General features: G+C 38.0%; 1 protein-coding gene and 1 long non-coding RNA gene across 2 annotated transcripts; both read right to left on the bottom strand.

The window, feature by feature from the left end:
- Positions 1–16,658: 16,658 nt before the first annotated feature.
- On the bottom strand, positions 16,659–19,692 carry LOC103947943 (integrator complex subunit 3). The gene is made up of 2 exons (XM_048583522.1): positions 17,505–19,692; positions 16,659–16,890 (listed from the first exon to the last, which is right to left on the bottom strand). Exon 1 carries the CDS (start codon positions 19,457–19,459, stop codon positions 18,086–18,088), a length of 1,374 nt encoding a protein of 457 aa, XP_048439479.1. The 5' UTR covers positions 19,460–19,692; the 3' UTR covers positions 16,659–16,890; positions 17,505–18,085.
- Positions 17,361–19,821, bottom strand: LOC125476901. Its single transcript, XR_007258132.1, has 2 exons — positions 19,687–19,821; positions 17,361–17,699 (listed from the first exon to the last, which is right to left on the bottom strand). It is a non-coding gene; the product is annotated as an uncharacterized LOC125476901 (long non-coding RNA).
- Positions 19,822–20,469: the final 648 nt, after the last annotated feature.

Raw genomic sequence — 20,469 nt, 5'->3', positions numbered from 1 at the left:
TTTTTTTTTTTTTTTTTGCAATTTTTAATGTGTTGATGGCACCCTTCCTAAGAACATTCACTAGTTATTTTTCATTCGTGTATTGACTTTAAATATTCACTCGTCATTTAGTATCATAGGAAATGATATGAAGATTTTTAAAAGTAAGACTTTCTATGATTCTTCGCCACATCATGTTTTTGGCATAATTTTCGAAATAACATTATAAAATGTTGTGCAAAAAATATGAAGTGTCGAAGAGTCCATGAGAGTCTCACTTTGAAAGAGTCTACTTTAGCATTTCTCGTAGTATTATAGTCTTTCTGCACTTGAAAATGAGAAATTTTGAATTCAATTCTTGTAAGTGATTGATGCGAACTAAATAAGCACACAAATTAAAACCCTCTTGTGACAATTGTAGTATAAGTATAAGTAGAGATCGTTCTTAGCCGGGGATTAGGAGGGATTGCAAAATCACTTGGAAACTGACTCAAAAACGTAAAATAAAGTTTAAAACACTAAACTAGACTCAAAGAATGCAAAACTAAACATTTAAAACACTAAAACAAACCAAAGGACTCAAAACAGCCCCAAAACACTCAAAACTGCCTTAAAAACACAATCTGGGCAGTTTTGAGCACTTTGGTGAATTTGGACGAATTTGTGTAATAAATTGAATCAAAACACTTATAAACACAAACTAAGACACTTTCTAACTAAATTGGGCACTAAAGTAAAGGGGGATTAAGGTTTTGACGAAATTAAACTAAATGCACAGATTGTAATAAAGGGCAGATTCTAAATATGAATTTGATGAAAATATGGATGATGGAATAGCTAAGGGGTTCATCTCCACACATGCCATACTTGCACACAAAACGATTTCTAATTGCTTTTCAATAACCCATGAATTCTCAACGCCCCAGATTAACCGTGAATTGCACTAATTAACCCTCAGATTTTCCTAACGTTATTGAATTGGATGATTGCATACGACAACCCAAAGCATTCCCCACAAGTTCCCTACATGAATTGCATAATAGAGGTACAAGCAAGAATCATTAAGTTCTTTGAAAACCATAAGCATTGACGAAGCACTCGTTACTATGAATTGCATGAAACTTATGCCAAAAATTTACTTAACGCAATTGAGGTCATCAACTTTTACTACTTGTGAATATAAGTTTGTAACGATTAGGTGAAACTTCCTTATATCCTAGCATTAGATTTACGCATGATAATTAAGCGTGCACTCTCAACCAACACACACAAATTAGTTTAATTCAAATAGATAAGTAAATTGAATTCACAACTTATGAAACGCAATTAGAGGTAATCAAATCATATAGCAAGCATGATCATGGTTTCGAATCCTTCCCTAGCCAAAGGGGGGTTTAGTTCCTCATACGTACAAGACAAAGATAAGTAAATTTAACCATTGAAATCAAGGAGAGGAAAACACCTAAAAATTCCAACAACTCAAACTTGAATTGTATGAACGTTTAAGCCTTCTTCTCCTCCTCTTTGTTGCGGCACAAGGGTTTGTTGTGAGTTTTGAGGGTTATGGATGGTGTAGAATGATGTGTTTAGGATAGGGATGGATGTAGGGGACTTCAAGGCTTATTTTTGGGCAGAAAATATGAAGAATGGTGAAGTATGGATGTGTTATAGAGAGGGGATGAATTTCTAGCGTGAATGGTGAATGAATGAATGGTTTGTGGCTGCAACAAGGATGTTTATTTATAGGTGGCTGAATGATTAAAGAGGGAATGCATGTGGAATGACAGCTAGGGAGTGAATGATTAAAGAGGGAATGCATGTGGAAGTGTGGCTGATTGTTTTATGAAGGGGGAAAGTTGGAAATGGTGTTAGAATGGTGTTTTTAGGGTGTTTTGCTGCCTAGGTTCTCTATGGACGAATTTCTGTGTGAATCCCCTTCTAGGGTTCGGCCAAGGGCTGAATATATGTGTTTTAGGAAGTTAATAACATACCTAATTAAGTTTGAATTCAGATTTCCTAGTCTAAATAGAAAAGGTAAGTGAATAAAGTCCAAATAATTTCAGAAAAAGGGGATGCACGAATTTAAACAAATAGGGAATGTCCTTGCCTAGCAAGGAATCAGAAATTAAACCCCTTGCACAGCAAGGAAAGGGGATTTAAGGTAAGAAACGAAATTGGTGCAAAAGAAGGAAGGAAAAGTCAATTCCTTGCAAGAAATCAGAAATTAGGACTTTAGGGAAAGTTTTAGAACTAGGAAAGTGAATTAAACTAGGAAATAAGAGTTTGAAATCAGGAAATATAAGGGGAGGTGCGGCATAAGGTTTAGGGAAAGGTAAGGCACCTAACAAGAGGTGTTAGAATAAGGGAAAGGTCCTAACACATGTGAAAAATAGGGAACTTTGCACAAAGAAAGGGAAACCACCTTCTTTGCACGGCAAGGAAGGGAAAATTTGCAAAGAACCTTTGTTTGTTGTCCAAGGGTGCTCAGGAGCCATCTTAAGTGCTAAAACTTAGAGCGTTCTTAATTTAGGAAAGGTCAACCAAAATAGGAAACTTTGGCTTAACTTTCCTACTTCAAGTAGGAATCCTTGTCATAGTAGGAATCCTTGTCGTAGTAGGAATCCTTGCGACATCAACTCTTCAATTTCGTCCATTCCTTTTGCTCCAAGCATAAGCTATCCAATTTGTGCCCAAAAGTGCTCCAAAATGCTCCAAAATGCATCCTTTCGCCAAATACGTCTTATGAACCTGAAAACACACAAAAGAAGCTTAAAGAACTAAAATAACTAAGAACTAATAACATAAATGTACGGAAACAAGCAAACTAAGTCACATAAATATGCTCCTATCAGTGATGATTTCGTTTTATTAAAAAATTATAATAAAAACCTAAAAATTTGTAGCTTTGTTAGTTATGTTTTGTTCTTTCTCATGATATTATTTGTATAAAAAAAGTCTTTTTTTTGGTGAACTGGATACTTCATTACCAAGGCAAAGATGCCAAAAAGATACAGAGAAAGCCTACAAGGAGACAAACAGCCAATTTAAAGCATAAAACACCGAGTAATGTAAGGGGTACATGATTCCTCAACGCTGCATCTAATGCTAAAAACGTCACCCCTTACACTACCAAATAAAGACCTAAGGAGGGCAAGGAAGCCCATCATTACAGAGGACATGAACTAGGGAAGATAGAGATCGATTAACCCAGATGAAATCGCACATTTCCCTACAACGCCACAACGCTAAGTAGTTAGCTGCCATATTGGCTGATCTTGGGATCCAAGACCAGTGACAGTCTTGGAAAGATTCCCCCCATCTTTTACTCTTCACCAAAACGGGAAAAGCTTCCCAACTGCCCTTAGTTAGAGTATTCCTGGCAAGAAATTGATTCCGACAAGTTAGACTCAATGATAACTGAACTCCAACCCCAAGAGTTACCTAACTCGCATCCATAGAGGATTGCCAACACCTCTGCCATAGCACCACTTTTGGCCTTAACGTTATATTTGCATATAGCCAAGAATTTACCCTCTTAGTCCTGCGCCACCACACTTGCAAAATCTGATTTCATAGTCGCCACCCAACTAGCATCCACGTTGATTTTTATGACCTCCGGGCAAGGTGGGATCCAATGGACCGTAGCATCAGTAGCAGGATTGCAAGGTAGAAAACTTATAACCAATGGGCAGGACGCCTCAATGAAGGCTTTAACCATGGTGGATATTGCTGCTATTACCTGTCTTAGGCTGATCGGTTGATTGTTGAAAAAAGCGTCGTATATGGCTTTCCAAATTTGCCAGCACGTAAAGGCAACATAGGACTTCTTTTTTCTCAAATCATGTTTTGATCCATTAGCGAAACCAGAGATGGTAAGAAACCAATTAGCCCCATGTAGTTATGTCTTCACGGTTTATCTTAGAGTTTAAAACTCCACCAAACCAAACCAACTCCACCCAAGGACATAGAAGGAAAAGGTGTTCAACCAATTCCTCATGCAGATTGCATGGAGGACATGAAGGTGATGGAGAGGATCTTCATTTAAACAAATTCGCCATTGTAGCAATAGCCGAATGAAGAGCTTTCCACATAAAGCACTGAATTTTAGGGGTAGTCTCTAATTTCCCCACCATTTTCCAATAAGAATTGGTGATGAAGCAAATGATGAAGACCATATGTTCCCTTGAGGTAGGTTCCTCAGGTGGGCCTAGTGGTATCCAGATTTGACTGAAAAAGATTCCCTTTTTTATCAAAAGGCCACACCAGCTTGACCCGGAGCAATGGATCCCCAATATGAGTCTCCAAAATCGCATCAAATTCCTTAGCCTAGATAAATGGTTTCAAAAAATCAACATCCCACTCCCTGTTTGCAGGGTAGATCAAAGAGTCAACCCTTGTATTACGGGTGACCTACACCGTGCCCATCAGAGAAAGCCGACTCGAGGGAATGGAGGGGATCCATCTATTAACCCACACCTGAACCTTGATACCATTCATGATCTGTCAATATGTTCCCCCAAGAAGGATATCTCTTCTGGTAAGTAGGGTAGACCAAGCCCAAGAAGCTCTCCCACCCCGCTTAGCATCAAGGAATGAGCAGTTAGGGAAGTAGCGAGCTTTTAGCACCAAAGCTTACATGGAATTCGATTCATTGATCAACCTCCAACATTGCTTAGCCAGTAAGGCATCATTGAAATCCACAAAGCTTCTGAAACCAAGTCCCCCATCAGCTTTTGATCGACCTAATTTTTCCTTCGAAACCTAGTGAATGCGTTTTTCCCCTCCTTTTTGCCCCCACCAAAAGTTTGAGATCATAACATCTAACTCATTGCATAGAGTCGTGGGGAATTTAAATAGATTCATCGGGTATGAAGGAATTGCTTGCACCATTGCATTTATCAACACCTCTCGCCCAACTTATGATAAGGTAGATTGCTTCCACCCTTGAATTTTCCCCAAGAGTCTCCCTTTTACATATGCCAATCCACTTTTCTTTGATCGGCCCCAAATAGCAGGAACTCCCATATACAAACTAAGGTCCTCAACCGTGTCCATGCCAAGAATGCCAATCAACTCTTCCAACAATACCACTGAGACGTTTCCCCTAAAGAAAACACTTGATTTCTACAAGTTAACTTGTTGTCTGAAGCTGAGCAATATGCATCAGTTAATTGGACTAAGTGTTTGCAATTTTCCTTCTCAGCTTTCAAGAAGATAAGCATGTCATCCGTAAAAAAAATATGGGAGATAATTGGGCCAGTGAGGTTCATTTGCTCCCCCTCAACCCACTTCCAGTCACTGGCATGTTGGATAAGAAGTGATAAGACTTCACTAACCAATAGGAATAAGTATGGGGATAGTGGATCCCCTTGGCAAAGACCCCACGATGCAGGAAATTTGGAGCTAGGTTGTCCATTGAGGAGAATGGCAAAGTTCACCGATGAAATACGTTCCATAATGAGATTTCTCCATCTATTGTCAAAACCCAACTTTTCCATCACCGCCAATAAAAAATCCCACTCCACTCTATCATATGCCTTATACATATCCAACTTAATTTCAAGCTCTAACTTGCGTTTTGTCTTTCTCATTTTGAGGAAATGAAAAATCTCATGCACAATACCGATATTATCTTTATTTTGTCTTCCGGCCACAAATGCATTTTGAGTAAAGGGGATCAAGTCCGTCAATAGTGGTTTGAGACGGTTTACCATAACCTTCGAGAGGACCTTGTATGAATAATTGCATAAGCTAATAGGGCGGAATTGCGAAACAGTTTTAGGATTTTGCACTTTGGGAATCCACACTACTTGTGTAGCATTGACCTGGTTAAGGTTTTGAATACCATTCATTAGGTCTCCAATTAAATCATTCACATCCTTCACAATGATATCCCAATAGGAGTGGTAGAAAATTCCCTAGAAACCATCGGGACCTAGGGCCTTTAAACCCTCATCTGGAGTGCCGCATATTTTCTCTCTTCAACCGAAACCAGGGTGGTAAGGGATTCATTCATCTTATCAGTAACTTTTGGGATAATGCAATCAAGGATAGATCCACAGTCCCGATGCCCCGTCGAAGTGAAGAGATCGATGAAATAGTTGTCAATAATGCCCCAGACCTAACTTGGATTGTCCACCCACTCCCCACTACCATCCTTCAACGAGACCACTCCTTTGCATGTGTAAAGTAGATTGATGGAAGAACGTAGTGTTAGCGTCCCCATCCTTGAGCCATTTTACTGTAGATATATGTTGCCGAAAACTCTCATTTTGACTCCACAGACGGTCCATTTTTTTTTTATAGTGCATCAATTTTCTAAGAATTGCCTCCCAATCTTCTTGAAGAGTCCCTAGTTGTTTCATCATCTCCTCAATTTGCCGACCCCGTTGCTTAAATTTGCCTATACTCTACCTTATTAACTTAAAGCGGCAATCATTTACCTTTATATTCCAGCGCTCCAAACTAATTTCATCACATCAATTTACCCAACAACATTTCACAATCTCACGACATTTTACTTCATTAGACCAGAAAGCCTCAAAACGAAATAGTTTTTTTTCCCTTTCCCAACATTTGGCCCACATTGAACTAGAACAAGGCAGTGGTCGGACCCCAAAATAGTACCGTGAATGATCGTTGTATTGGGCCAGAGCATATGTCAATGCCTATTAATCAAAACATGATCGAGCCAAGCCTCCACCAATTAGCCATTTCTGGTCCCTCTCCAAGTGAATTTTGGACCGTTAAAATCCAAATCCATAACCTCCAGCTTACTCATGAAATCCTAAAGGTATTGTGGTGAATTATATCTAACTTCCACACCTCTCAATTTCTCGCAATCCCATAAAAATTCATCAAAGTCACCTTCACAGATCCATGGGATGTTAGCCGGGTTAAAATTCAGAATCATCCCCTCCAAAAATCAGTCTTTTCAGCCTAGTAAGAAGTTATGTATACTTCTGTGAATTGAAACATGCATTGGGAATCAACATAGCCGCACCTAGCATCAATAAAATGTTTTGAGGATTCCATAACTTCCACTTTCAGTGAGTCATCCCACCAGAGACTCAAACCACCCGCTCTCCCTACCAGAGCAACATTAAACCTATCAGAATAACCCATACATCGCCTAACAGCTTCAATTCTATGATCTCTCATTCTGGTTTTCGACATAAATATCATAAAGGGCCTATGTTTCCTGATTAGCCCATGTAGGGCCCGAACTACCATGTCCAACCCAAAACCACGGCAATTCCAAAAGAGGTGTATCACAGTGACCGTGTGGTTGTTGAAATGCCAGCCGCTACCACCTCGAGATAAGTTTCCTGCTTTCCTTGCCAACAAGGTTTGTTTCTCCCCCGCAGAGATCTTCTCATATAGTCCCACATGTCTTGATGCTCCATCGGGACTTCCTGCAATTCCTCCTCCGCATAGATCCCTTTTTCCATCATCTGGCATATCTCCCTTATGCTCATTCCTCAGTTTTTTATATAGCTTTCTCCTTTCTCTCATTTGTGCTCCTTCTATTTTCCTCATGTTTTGCTTTTTTATGTAGGGAATGCACCATCTCCTGCTGCTTGATTTCCAGCCCCCTTTTAGATTTGTTTCCATTTGCCTCTTTCTGAGAAACCCCAAAACTCTCCTTGTAAATCCTCTCCATACGTATCTCTGCGCTCCGCTTTATCTGCTAAATTTGATTTTGAGTATGAGGCTCAGCAACCACACCCTTAGTTTAATTATAAGTCTCATCCTGAATTTCCTCAATCGTGACCATAGGATTTTTTACTTGCTCCCATTGCAGCTCCACGAGCCCATAGCCCATAATAAAGCGCTAGTTTAGCTGAGGCCTACGTCTTTCCATAATCCATTGGGTTGGGTTGAAATTTAATCCCTCACTTCTTTTCTAGAATCTATGCCACTTTTTTGTTCATTTTCCTCTATCATGAGTCAGTACCATTGGGTTGTGGCCCCTAGTGTCGTTGACACGTTCCATACTTTCATTCCCTTGAATATCCTCCCAAAGTTGCTGACTGGGAAGCCTAAAGCTTGTTCTTGCTACTCCAGAACATCTTTGTTCCCCTGAGGTAATAGCCAGAGGTCTTAGGGATTCGAATTGGTGTTGCTCTTGTCCACTCCCCATACCCTGCTGCACCCCTTTCATGGGTTCAAATGAGCACTTGTTGTTGAAGTGTCCAATTCTACCACATCGATAACAGAAGTCTTGTAATCTTTCGTATTGAAACTTTATCCAGGTATCGTTATTATTATCTCTTGGAAGGCAACACCCAGTGGTTAGAGGGTTTGAGGTATTGACAGATACCTTAACCCTCAGAAATCCTCGAGCTTTCGCTGGGTCTTTAAGCTCCTAAAACTCCCTATTTTTTATTGCTAGATGCCTAACATTTTCTTCCGAGTTGAGCTATAGCGGGACACCCCTAATTTGTACCCAAAAAGACACTACTTTGTCTTAACTTCCTCCAGTGCTAGCTCATGTGGCCATCTTTTAACATAAAAATTATGTTTCATGACTACCCATGGCACCTGATTTAGAATTTTTGCAGTGGTACTTTCATCTTGTGCAGTGATAATAAAGGTGTTGTCCCTGACACACTTTACTTCTATCTCCCCTATCTCCTTCCAATAGGATCTAAGAATATTCATAACCCCCCATTTGTTAGGGGTTTTGTTAACCAACGTTGTGCCCATTAGCTTGACCCCTTACTCCATTGTTGACAAATCCATAGTCCTCTCTAAGTGGACCACCAATTCCTCCCTAAGTGGACCACCAATTCCTCCATCTGTACACCTACCATTTGTCTCTGGGTATGAGTTGCTACACGGACAGCTTGAATAGACGTGTACGAAAGGTAGACAATGAAGGCTCTACCACGATTACCACTCTGTTTTTTGCCCTCTCTCCTTCGCACCTCACAGCTTTTTGGATCCAGTTGTTAGTACAGAAGGACCACAAAGATAAAAGGAGGTTGTGTAATTCTATTGAATCCGGATCTGAAACATAACTTACCATTAATGCCCGATCTCATGGTAGCTGAGAAGTTCACCTTTACAATTGACAACATGAGTGGTTGAAGGTATTTATGTCTCATCCTTTTGCCATAGTCTGGTTAAAGGTATTTTGAGTAAATGTGCACACAGAGGGATTGGAGGTTTAGGAATTTTGAAGAAGGGGATCTGAAATTATGAGAGGAAATGTGTGGTTAGATGGACTTGAAAGCGCAACCTTAAAAGCTCCTACAGATTTTGGTGATAGGGGCTCCTCGATGGCTCTCACGGAGGAGAGAAATATTCTCACGGTGGAGGGGCTCTCACTGAAGAGAGAAAAAAAGCTCATCCTGATAAGACTTTCCCTAGAGTGCGTCTGTTTGTCACACACATTTGATCACTCTGTAACTAAAAAGAGAAGATATTAGGTCTGAGATGAAAGGTCTTAGGTTGAAAAAATTCGAACCAAATTATTATGGCTACTCTATTGTGAGGCTTAGCAAGTTAGTCCACTCTCCCACTTCTTAATGTAAAAAATATATTATGTATTAAAGGATTGTACGTGGAAGCCGAAGATTACCCAAAAAGCACAATCATGCTAGCATGTGAAACACACAACGTTGAAGCAGATAGCGTTTTATTCAGTGACGAAAAATAATGATACTTGTACACTCTAATGCAGGTTAGATCCAATCGATCTTCGTTCCCCTTAATAGGTAATAATTTAGACAATTAATACCGTCGTTTTGTTAAAAAAAAAAAAAAAAAAAAAAAAAAAGCCCGCAACGTAGAAATTCAAATATGTTTTGCTTCTAGCTTGTTTCCCTTTCTCCTACAAACATACCACTTCCAAATTGGATCTTTCCAATTTTGTACGAATCCCCTTGACCACATTGATGCATCTTTTACTATAATATCAATTTTATAAACCATGTTTTAAATCCACATGTAGTTCTGGACTCTGCACAGGAAAATATGAGTCCTCATTATTTAAAGTTGAAATTGATCCAAGGTACTGCTACACATGACTATTTTTAAGGAATGTCATCCTTTTTTTTTTAAATGCTGCTTTATCGCAGTAACAAAAAATAATTATATCTATACATCAAGGTGTTGATTTAAATCTCGTCTTGTTCTCTAACAACTAACTATTTTACTTAGATGTAAATAACAAGGTTTTAATCTTTAAATAAATGACATGTTGTAATTTATTTTCTTCTGATTGCTTAATAACGAGATGAGAGATTCTTTAATGTACTAAAAATATGACATGATACATTAAGTATTATAATATAAGTGACAAAAGAAACTTTTCTTTGTTGACTTACTTCATGACATCACGTCGTGCGTAATGTGTGCATGTCAACCATATTTTGACATGAAGTGAGTGATTGATACTGGTGAAAGTCTTTGCCTTGACCGGCCGTTCCTCATACCTCGTGTTTTTCTCCCTTCACTAACAAAACCCTACCAATTTGAATATTGCATTCATTGAAAATTCTCGGCATTTAATACGGGGAGAAGCCGAATTTTGACTAGGGAAATTCAAAAAGATAACGGTTTAGCTTAAACAACGTATTTCTAGTATATTTCGAGAGAATCAAGCATCAGAAATTTCGACCGTTGAATCTTTACTCAATAATTAAATACTAAATATTTGCTCTTTGAAATACTTGTGAAATTATCACTTTTTAGTATGTCATCGATATATGATCAATATAACATCAATTTTTAATTTCTAGTGTGTTGACACAATAGTTATATCATTGATATTTAATTTTGATCATTTTAACAAGCATTGACTAAAATTAAATCATTCCAACCAAAGCTCTTAGTTAAAATAACATATAATGCGTCATTCAGTACTACAATCTAGTGATATTTCTTTTAATTTGTAAATAAGAAATTTTAATTTCGAATTTCATTTTACTAAAAAAAAAAACATATAAAGTACGCTGTTGTGGGACCCTTGAGCTACCCTCAATTTGTTGCGCCTACTATCCAGTATTGATTGGACTGCTATTTAGTAAATTAAGTTTTCAGATCTAACACGTGCTGTTAGACTATTCATTATCCTTGACCAATTTGTTGCTCCTACAATCCTCTTAGGTATCCATTTTCTTAGACTATTCATTATGCTTGATTTCCAGCCCCCTTTTAGAATTGTTTCCATTTCCCCCATTCTAAGAAACCCCAAAACTCTCCTTGTAAATCCTCTCCATACGTATCTCTGCGCTATATTTTATCTGCTGAATTTGATTTTGAGTATGAGGCTCAGCAACCACACCCTTAGTTTAATTATAAGTCTCATCCTGAATTTCCTCAATCGTGACCATAGGATTTTTTACTTGCTCCCATTGCAGCTCCACGAGCCCATAGCCCATAATAAAGCGCTAGTTTAGCTGAGGCCTACGTCTTTCCATAATCCACTGGGTTGGGTTGAAATTTAATCCCTCACTTCTTTTCTGGAATCTATGCCACTTTTTTGTTTATTTTCCTTTATCATGAGTCAATACCATTGGGTTGTGGCCCCCAGTGTCGTTGACACATTCCATACTTTCATTCCCGTGAATGTCCTCCATACGTTGCTGACTGGGAAACCTAAAGCTTGTTCTTGCTACTCCAGCACACCTTCGTTCCCCTGAGGTAATAGCCAGATGTCTTGGGGATTCGAATTGGTGTTGCTCTTGTCCACTCCCCGTACCCTGCTGCACCCCCTTCATGGGTTCAAATGAGCACTTGTTTTTGAAGTGTCCAATTCTACCACATCGATAACAGAAGTCTTGTAATCTTTCGTATCGAAACTTTATCCAGGTATCATTATTATTATCTCTTGGAAGGCAACACCCAATGGTTAGAGGGTTTGAGGTATTGACAGATACCTTAACCCTCAGGAATCCTCGAGCTTTCGCTGGGTCTTCAAGCTCCTAAAACTCCCTATTTTTTGTTGCCAGATGCCTAAAATTTTCTTCCGAGTTAAGGTATAGCGGGACACCCCTAATTTGTACCCAAAAAGACACTACTTTTGTCTTAACTTCCTCCAGTGCTAGCTCATGTGGCCATCTTTTAACATAAAAATTATGTTTCATGACTATCCATGGCACCTAATTTAGAATTTTTGCAGTAGTACTTTCATCTTGTGCAGTGATAATAAAGGTGTTGTCCCTGACCCACTTTAATTCTATCTCCCCCATTTTTTTCCAATAGGATCTAAGAATATTCATAACCCCCCATTTGTTAAGGGTTTTGTTAACCAACGTTGTGCCCATTAGCTTGACCCCTTACTCCATTGTTGACAAATCCATAGTCCTCTCTAAGTGGACCACCAATTCCTCCATCTCTACACCTACCATTTGTCTCTGGGTATAAGCTACTACACGGACAGCTTGAACAGACGTGTACGAAAGGTAGACAATGGAGGCTCTACCATGATTACCACTTTGTTTTTTGCCCTCTCTCCTTCGCACCTCACAGCTTTTTAGATCCAGTTGTTAGTACAGAAGGACCACAAAGATAAAAGGAGGTTGTGTAATTCTATTGAATCTGGATCTGAAACATAACTTACCATTAATGCCCGATCTCATGGTAGCTAAGAAGTTCACCTTTACAATTGACAACATGAGTGGTTGAAGGTATTTATGTCTCATCCTTTTGCCATAGTCTGGTTAAAGGTATTTATGTTTATTCATTTTTCCATAGATTCCAGATATGCTAGCACCTCTAGGATTTCCTTCTCATTTATCTCTGATAAGTTGGGTTTTGACCTATTTTCTACCTACCATCCCTGTAGACAAGACCCTTCATGCTTAAGATCTGAGCGGGAATGAGGGATTGACTTGAAAGGTGTTAGGGATTTGGAGTAAATGTGCACACAAGGGATCAGAGGTTTAGGAATTTTGAAGAAGGGGATCTGAAATTATGAGAGGAAATGTGTGGTTAGATGGACTTGAAAGCGCAACCTTAAAAGCTCCTACAGATTTTGGTGATAGGGGCTCCTCGATGGCTCTCACGGAGGAGAGAAATATTCTCACGGTGGAGGGGCTCTCACTGAAGAGAGAAAAAAAGCTCATCCTGATAAGACTTTCCCTAGAGTGCGTCTGTTTGTCACACACATTTGATCACTCTGTAACTAAAAAGAGAAGATATTAGGTCTGAGATGAGAGGTCTTAGGTTGAAAAAATTCGAACCAAATTATTATGGTTACTCTATTGTGAGGCTTAGCAAGTTAGTCCACTCTCCCACTTCTTAATGTAAAAAATATCTTATGTATTAAAGGATTGTACGTGGAAGCCGAAGATTACCCAAAAAGCACAATCATGCTAGCATGTGAAACACACAACGTTGAAGCAGATAGCGTTTTATTCAGTGACGAAAAATAATGATACTTGTACACTCTAATGCAGGTTAGATCCAATCGATCTTCGTTCCCCTTAATAGTTAATAATTTAGACAATTAATACCGTCGTTTTGTTATAAAAAAAAAAAAAAAAAAAAAAAAAAAAAAAAAAAGCCCGCAACGTAGAAATTCAAATATGTTTTGCTTCTAGCTTGTTTCCCTTTCTCCTACAAACATACCACTTCCAAATTGGATCTTTCCAATTTTGTACGAATCCCTTTGACCACATTGATGCATCTTTACTATAATATCAATTTTATAAACCATGTTCTAAATCCGCATGTAGTTCTGGACTCTGCACAGGAAAATATGAGTCCTCATTATTTAAAGTTGAAATTGATCCAAGTATTGCTACACATGACTATTTTTAAGGAATGTCATCCTTTTTTTTTAAATGCTGATTTATTGCAATAACAAAAAATAATTATATTAATACATCAAGGTGTTGATTTAAATCTCGTCTTGTTCTCTAACAATTAACTATTTTACTTAGAAGTAAATAACAAGGTTTTAATCTTTAAATAAATGACATGGTGTAATTTATTTTCTTCTGATTGCTTAATAACGAGATGAGAGATTCTCTAATGTACTAGAAATATGACATGATGTATTAAGTATTATAATATAAGTGAGAAGAGAAACTTTTCTTTGTTGACTTCCTTGATGACATCACGTCGTGCGTAATGCTTGCATGTCAACCATATTTTGACATGAAGTGATTGATACTGGTGAAAGTCTTGCCTTTACCGGCCGTCCTCATACCTCGTGTTGTTCTCCCTTCACTAACAAACCCTACCAATTTGAATATTGCATGCATTGAAAATTCTCGGCATTTAATACGGGGAGAAGTCGAATTTTGACTAGGGAAATTCAAAAAGATAACGGTTTAGCTTAAACAACGCATTTTTAGTATTTTTCGAGAGAATCTTGCAACGAAAATTTCAACCGTTGAATCTTTACTCAATAATTAAATACTAAATATTTGCTCTCTGAAATACTTGTGAAATTATCACTTTTTAGTATGTCATCGATATATGATCAATATAACATTAATTTTTAATTTCTAGTGTGTTGATATAATAGTTATATCGTCGATATTTAATTTTGATCATTTTAACAAGCATTGACTAAAATTAAACCATTCCAACCAAAGCTCATAGTTAAAATAACATATAATGCGTCATTCAGTACAACGATCTAGTGATATTTTTTTTCATTTGTAAATAAGAAATTTTAATTTCGAATTTCGTTTTACTAAAAAAAAACATACAAATACGCTGTTGTGGGACCCTTGAGTTACCCTCAATTTGCTGCGCCTACTATCCAGTATTGATTGGACTGCTATTTAGTAAATTAGGTTTTCAGATCTAACACGTGCTGTTAGACTATTCATTATCCTTGACCAATTTGTAGCTCCTACGATCCTTTAGGTATCCATTTTCTTTCAAAACTAAAAGTCAAAATATATTTTAAATTGTTTTCATTTTCAGGATTTTGTTTTGTTTTATTTTTCTATTTCGTCCTCTCTCTTGGTACCATTCTTCATCTCTTCTTTTCTCACATCTCAACCACGAAAACTAAAAATCAACCAACAAAAATGAAATGGTTATAAATGAAATGGACCTAAGAGGACGGTAGGAGCAACAAATTGGTCAAGGATAATGAATAGTCTAACAGCATGTGTTAGATCTGAAAACTTATCCAAACCAAACTTGTATTTATGGTATGAAGCAATTGGCACTAGACAACATTTCCATCAAAAGGAGAAAGCAAAAAATCAATGCAAATAACAAAATTAAAAAAAAATTTAAAACTCGTTCAAATGTAAGTTTTATTGACGTCCAAACGCTTGAATGGTTAAACTTAGTTATGAAAAAGTTGAAAGTCTACCATAATTGGTAATATGGAGAGTAACCCAATCTCTTATAAGCCCTTGCAAGGCTTCTTCTTTCACCAATGTGGAACTTTTTTACCTTCATATTCTCACACGCCCTCTCATATGAAGTGAATTTTTAAGCCGAACACATGGGTAACATAATATTGGGTGATGTGAAGCACGTGTGACCTTTGAGCTTCACATGCGGGACAATCTGCTCTGATACCATCCCGACTCAGATGAATGGACACCAAAATCGATGCATGCTAGCCAACATTGGAAGATGACAAAGCCATAATATGCAAATGAGGTGTAAAAAGTAGAGAATAAATTGAAATCAAAGTCTAGAACTAATTTAATCTAGGAGTGAGAGTGCAATGCAGGAAAAACTCTTATATAATGCATGCAATGTCAGAATATACTTGAAGGTGCATTAAAGGTAAGAATATCCACGTCCTGGACAGGATGAACAACTTCCCAGATAAATTATTTAACTTGGACACGATGTCCAAGTCAGAATCATTCAACTCCTCATCAACAACCTGCTTAAAATTATCATGCTTGATCCACAAAGAAAAAGAAAAACTAAACGGTCTGAGCTTAGGATCAGGAATTTTGTCAGAAACAAGGCTAATAACAAGAGGGTAATGGTCTTTCTTTCAGAACCTTAACCAAGTAATCACCATCTCTGGATGACTCTCTTTCAATTGGTGGTGTTGGCAAGACAACCTTAGAAGAAACCGCAACACGACCAATCAAGAACAATTGCATCACCCACCCTGCTCTAGCCAAAACGAATCCTATTTCGTGTTACCTTCTCCATTACTATGTTCTCATACTTTCCTTTGTTAGAAATCCACGGACAACATTCTGGAACTTCCAAACCAGGGGGGCCTGGAAAAATAACAAGAATCGGTGTCATGGTGGTGCTACGAGACGGCAATTTATCGTATGGAAGAATAGATCCACGGGCCGAAGTCTTTATAGGAAATATGTGCCCTTTGCTTGGGTTTGCTTGGGTTTGAAAGTGCAAGACTAGCTGGACCTGGACAGATTAATCGCGAAAAGTTCGCCCAAAGTGCCAAGTACAGCATTCAGTAAGAAATAACCATTAACTTCAAATTCTATTCCCCTTGAGCTTACGCGTTCGAGTACTACGGAAATTTGGTAAGAAAGGAGACAAAATATGAAATAAGCTCAAATGTTCATGTAAGATTTCCACCTAGCCATTCCAGGGACATTTTCGTAACTTCACAACTTTAGGGAATAAAATATAATAAGATTAGGGACGGGTTGCAACATTTTCTATAGTGATTTACACACGTTTTAAGTTATAGCCGCAACTGCGGCAAGAACGGACTAAGGCCACGTAAAGAAACGAAAAAAAAAGAGGAACGAAGGTACACAGAAATCACTATGATATATATATGAACAGATGTATACAATCATTTGATGGAGAGCTTGACCGGTTTTTTTCCAAGGATTAAACATTGGAACCGTCTGTCGTGACTTGCCAGTAGAAAGCTGGTATGTCTGAACTGATCAAGAGCATTGTAAAGTTCCCCCAGGTTTTGAATCAATAGAAAGAAGAGGAAAGGATCCTAAAGAAGCCATCCGGATTATCAGCGTCGACCTGAAAATTAACGGACGAAAACGAGCAACGCTGCATATTTAGCAAATACTGTACATATGGTATCCCATTCATGCAAGTTACAGACAAACTGCATCGAACAATTTCATATTTTAAGCAGCATCTTATACATTCTAGACTGCATTAACAAAACAACACCAAAGAATAACTTGTGAATAACCATATGACAAGCACAACTTCCCCAAAACTACTAATTCCCATGTCCAAAATGACGACAAGCTGTTCCTATGATACTCAGTAGCATTGCAGCAAAGAAAGTGTCACTACTGAACAACAATGACACCACTTTTGCACAAAATTTTAAATCCTAAAACCGCTAACCCATACAAACACCTGCGCTACTAGACCCAAATAACCATCGAAAAGAAATACGTTACTTATGACTCCCATGCTCGTTAAGCTCGCCCAGGAGTCCGGGACCCAATACTCATGTATGCATAACACTGCTAAACTTGAAAATTAGATCGGTGCTATATAAAGAAACAAAAAGTAACAACCAAACATGAAAAAACTTATGCCAGTTAATCCATAAATAAAAGATTCAGAGCCAAAACTACAAATTAATCCATTCAAGCATGTCTCGCAGTTTGAAGTACCTATGCGACATCTTTGGAGAATCCTTTTTGAACTAGAGCATCCACAACATCGCTCTTTGAGGAAACCTGCCTTTAAGAAAAATTGGTAGCATCTCTCTTGGATCCTGATATTTTGCAGTATGCAAGGATTCCCCCTTGACATTCTGAATACAACCTTTGAAGCTTCAGATTGTATATCCACTTTCAACAGCATACCTTCCAATGAAAAGGCATTACAATACTCATCATACTTGTCACATTGCATTTTTGCACATAGTATTTATGGAGAAGTTGCGAGAAATATCAAAATCACTGCCATTAAAATAGTTCAATAACCACAAAATGGCAGAACGGCTTATCATTCCTGCTGAATCATGAATGACAGAATCCCCATTTTTGCTCTCAGATTTTTCCAAAAAATAAGCCAAGCTTTCAAATAGAATTGGGCCATTAGATACATGATCCCATTTAGCCATAACAGCAGAAGCAAAATCCTGAAAAACACTGTTAATGGTATTGGAGTTTCCATACAGGAAGAATAGTTGCCCACAAAATGACCAGGATGACAAGGTTGTTGACACTTTTTCGAGATTTCAACTTTCCTACCTGACAAAAACCCGTCGAGCTTGTTGCAATATAGGAGACAGTGCATCACAAGAGGTCAAGACATCAAGTGAACAAATCACTCCTCTCTTAACAAGTACACTAAAAGAAGTTGACACACCTTTAACCAAGATATCGTAATGTTCCACATCATAGTTCTCCATAAGAAGGAAAAGAAATTCAAGAAGAGTGTGAGTTATATCAATGTATCTGGGTATAGAATATACCATTAACAGCATTGCGGGTTCAATATCCATAATATTGTCTACTCTTTCCTCAAAAAAGAGCCAATCATAAAGTAGAGCCAGTTTCACATTTGCTTCAACATAATTCTTCGTGCAAGATTTCAATAGCCAACCTATAACAGCCCATCTTGGAACGACATCTGACTGAATGACTTTGTTGGTCGGGTGGTAGGCACAACATATAAATCGAACAATGTCAATTATGAGAGTCTCCCTGTTTGGTTCCCATAGAAACTTCTTGGCAAACCACGCCTGGTGACGCTTCTGGTTTCCCAACTTCACATGAGTGAGTAAAAATCGCAATTGGGACTCCATTTCTGGAGTAATCCGAAGTAACATATACTCACTTGGAGTCCTTGTGTTATAGAGCTGTGGAATACCATAAAATCCCCGAGCCTTAAACTCGCCCTGGTTCAATACCAAATCCTTCCATATTGCTCTAAACTTTGGTAAATGAACCAAATCTTGTAAAAGTCGAACAAGATCCCTGCCAACCTTCAAACACAAAGGAAACTGCTCCTTTAAAACTTTAATACAAAAATCAATTTCCAATTGCTTTAATGCCTCTAATTGTGGATTACTGACAAATCTAGAGTGATCAGCTAAAAGCCGAAGATACGTATACAACCCACTAGTCAAAATCATCGGATCAACTTGTAACAAATAATCCCATTTCAACATAAAGATGGTCGCCATCTCAAAACACAGCCACAGATTTCCATCACTAAAATCCCCTCCAAGAATTTGCCTCAACAAACAAACCAACAAACCTTCAACGCCTACTGCTAGAACATTGATCAACTCCTTAGTAACCCAAATCAATCGAGACTTCACTGGTTCAAGAAGTTTGACATACAATTCATTCGCGACCTCGACCAGCAAACCAACAAAGCAGCAATACCCATCAGTGACAATAGCATGCAAGTGCTTAATATGTGCCTTTCCAACATGGGTTTCGCATAAAACACCATAAAGGATGGCTTTGTTGAGAAGCAAGTATTCTTGTGGATTTGGAACTGTTAATGCAAAAGGGGGCCTCAGTTTTGGCTCAACAAGTTCAAAGGCTTGCCTGAGAGAGAGCTCTGTCGGGTTTTTGGCTTCGTGGGAAGAGATTTGAATTAGTTTCATATTGCATAAGTGGTAGTAGAATACAGTTGAGGGAATCAGTCAGATGGTACTGAAATTGAACTTAGCAAATCATATTCCAGAGATCCAAATCTATTGGGTTTTCGAAGAAACAGTTTCATCGTCAGTAACTCACTCTAGGGTTTCGAAATCGAAAAAACCCCAAATTTCGTTCTGAAACCCTTAGAGACCCAATTAAATTGAACTTTGAAATTCCAGAAATTACTAACCTTTCGTTGCTTCGGCACCAAGAAATTCGATGACGATGAAGAGTTTGAAGAATATAAAATTAAAAATAGCTTTAACTTTGATGGGAATTGCAAAAAAGGAGATGGTCTGACTGATGGTGAGGTAGGACTCAGAGCTTTCCGCCGTTGAATTACATCCAACGGCTGGCACCGCATCTTGGAGACTCGCGCGCCACGGCTTTGCCCGGGAAAACACGTTGATTTGCAGCTTCCTTTCCTCGAAAAGGGGTAAATTTATGAAAATAATAGTGGGTGTATCAATATCGATATCGGTTTTCTCGATGTAAATGATAGAAATTTTCTCTAAAACGTGGAAATTTAAAATGAAATTTTAGGAAATATCAAGTATTGGTTTAGATGAAATGTAAGTTTCTTTTATATGTAACTGATATATTAGAAATATCGACGAAAATTGTCAATTTTAGCTGAAATTTAAACTTCACTCCCACTTTCCTCATCTTTTTCTAATTTTTCGATATTTCCACAAAAATATCAACCGTATCGAAAAAATTTCAAACAGTGAGTATAAATGGATAGAGATTACTAATGGGATTATGCTAAGCGTAGCCTATTAGAGTTAGTACACTGTATAAGTAAGGGTCTATGTTCGTCCTGAGTGCGTAACTTACACATAATACTTCTTTGGTATTATTACGTAATTGGAAGAACCAATCAAAGAAGTTTTACTAGCACCCGTGGAGAGATTCAATGACAAAGAGATGTCTCTAAAACTTGACAATCCAGGTTAGTGCTCTAGCGTGTTTT

Source organism: the organism of the source record quoted next, unplaced genomic scaffold (assembly GCF_019419815.1).
Source record: "Pyrus x bretschneideri cultivar Hongxiangsu unplaced genomic scaffold, Pyrus_bretschneideri_v1 Contig2, whole genome shotgun sequence".
Classification (NCBI taxonomy): domain Eukaryota; kingdom Viridiplantae; phylum Streptophyta; class Magnoliopsida; order Rosales; family Rosaceae; genus Pyrus; species Pyrus x bretschneideri.
This window is presented reverse-complemented; position numbering and strand designations above follow the sequence as displayed.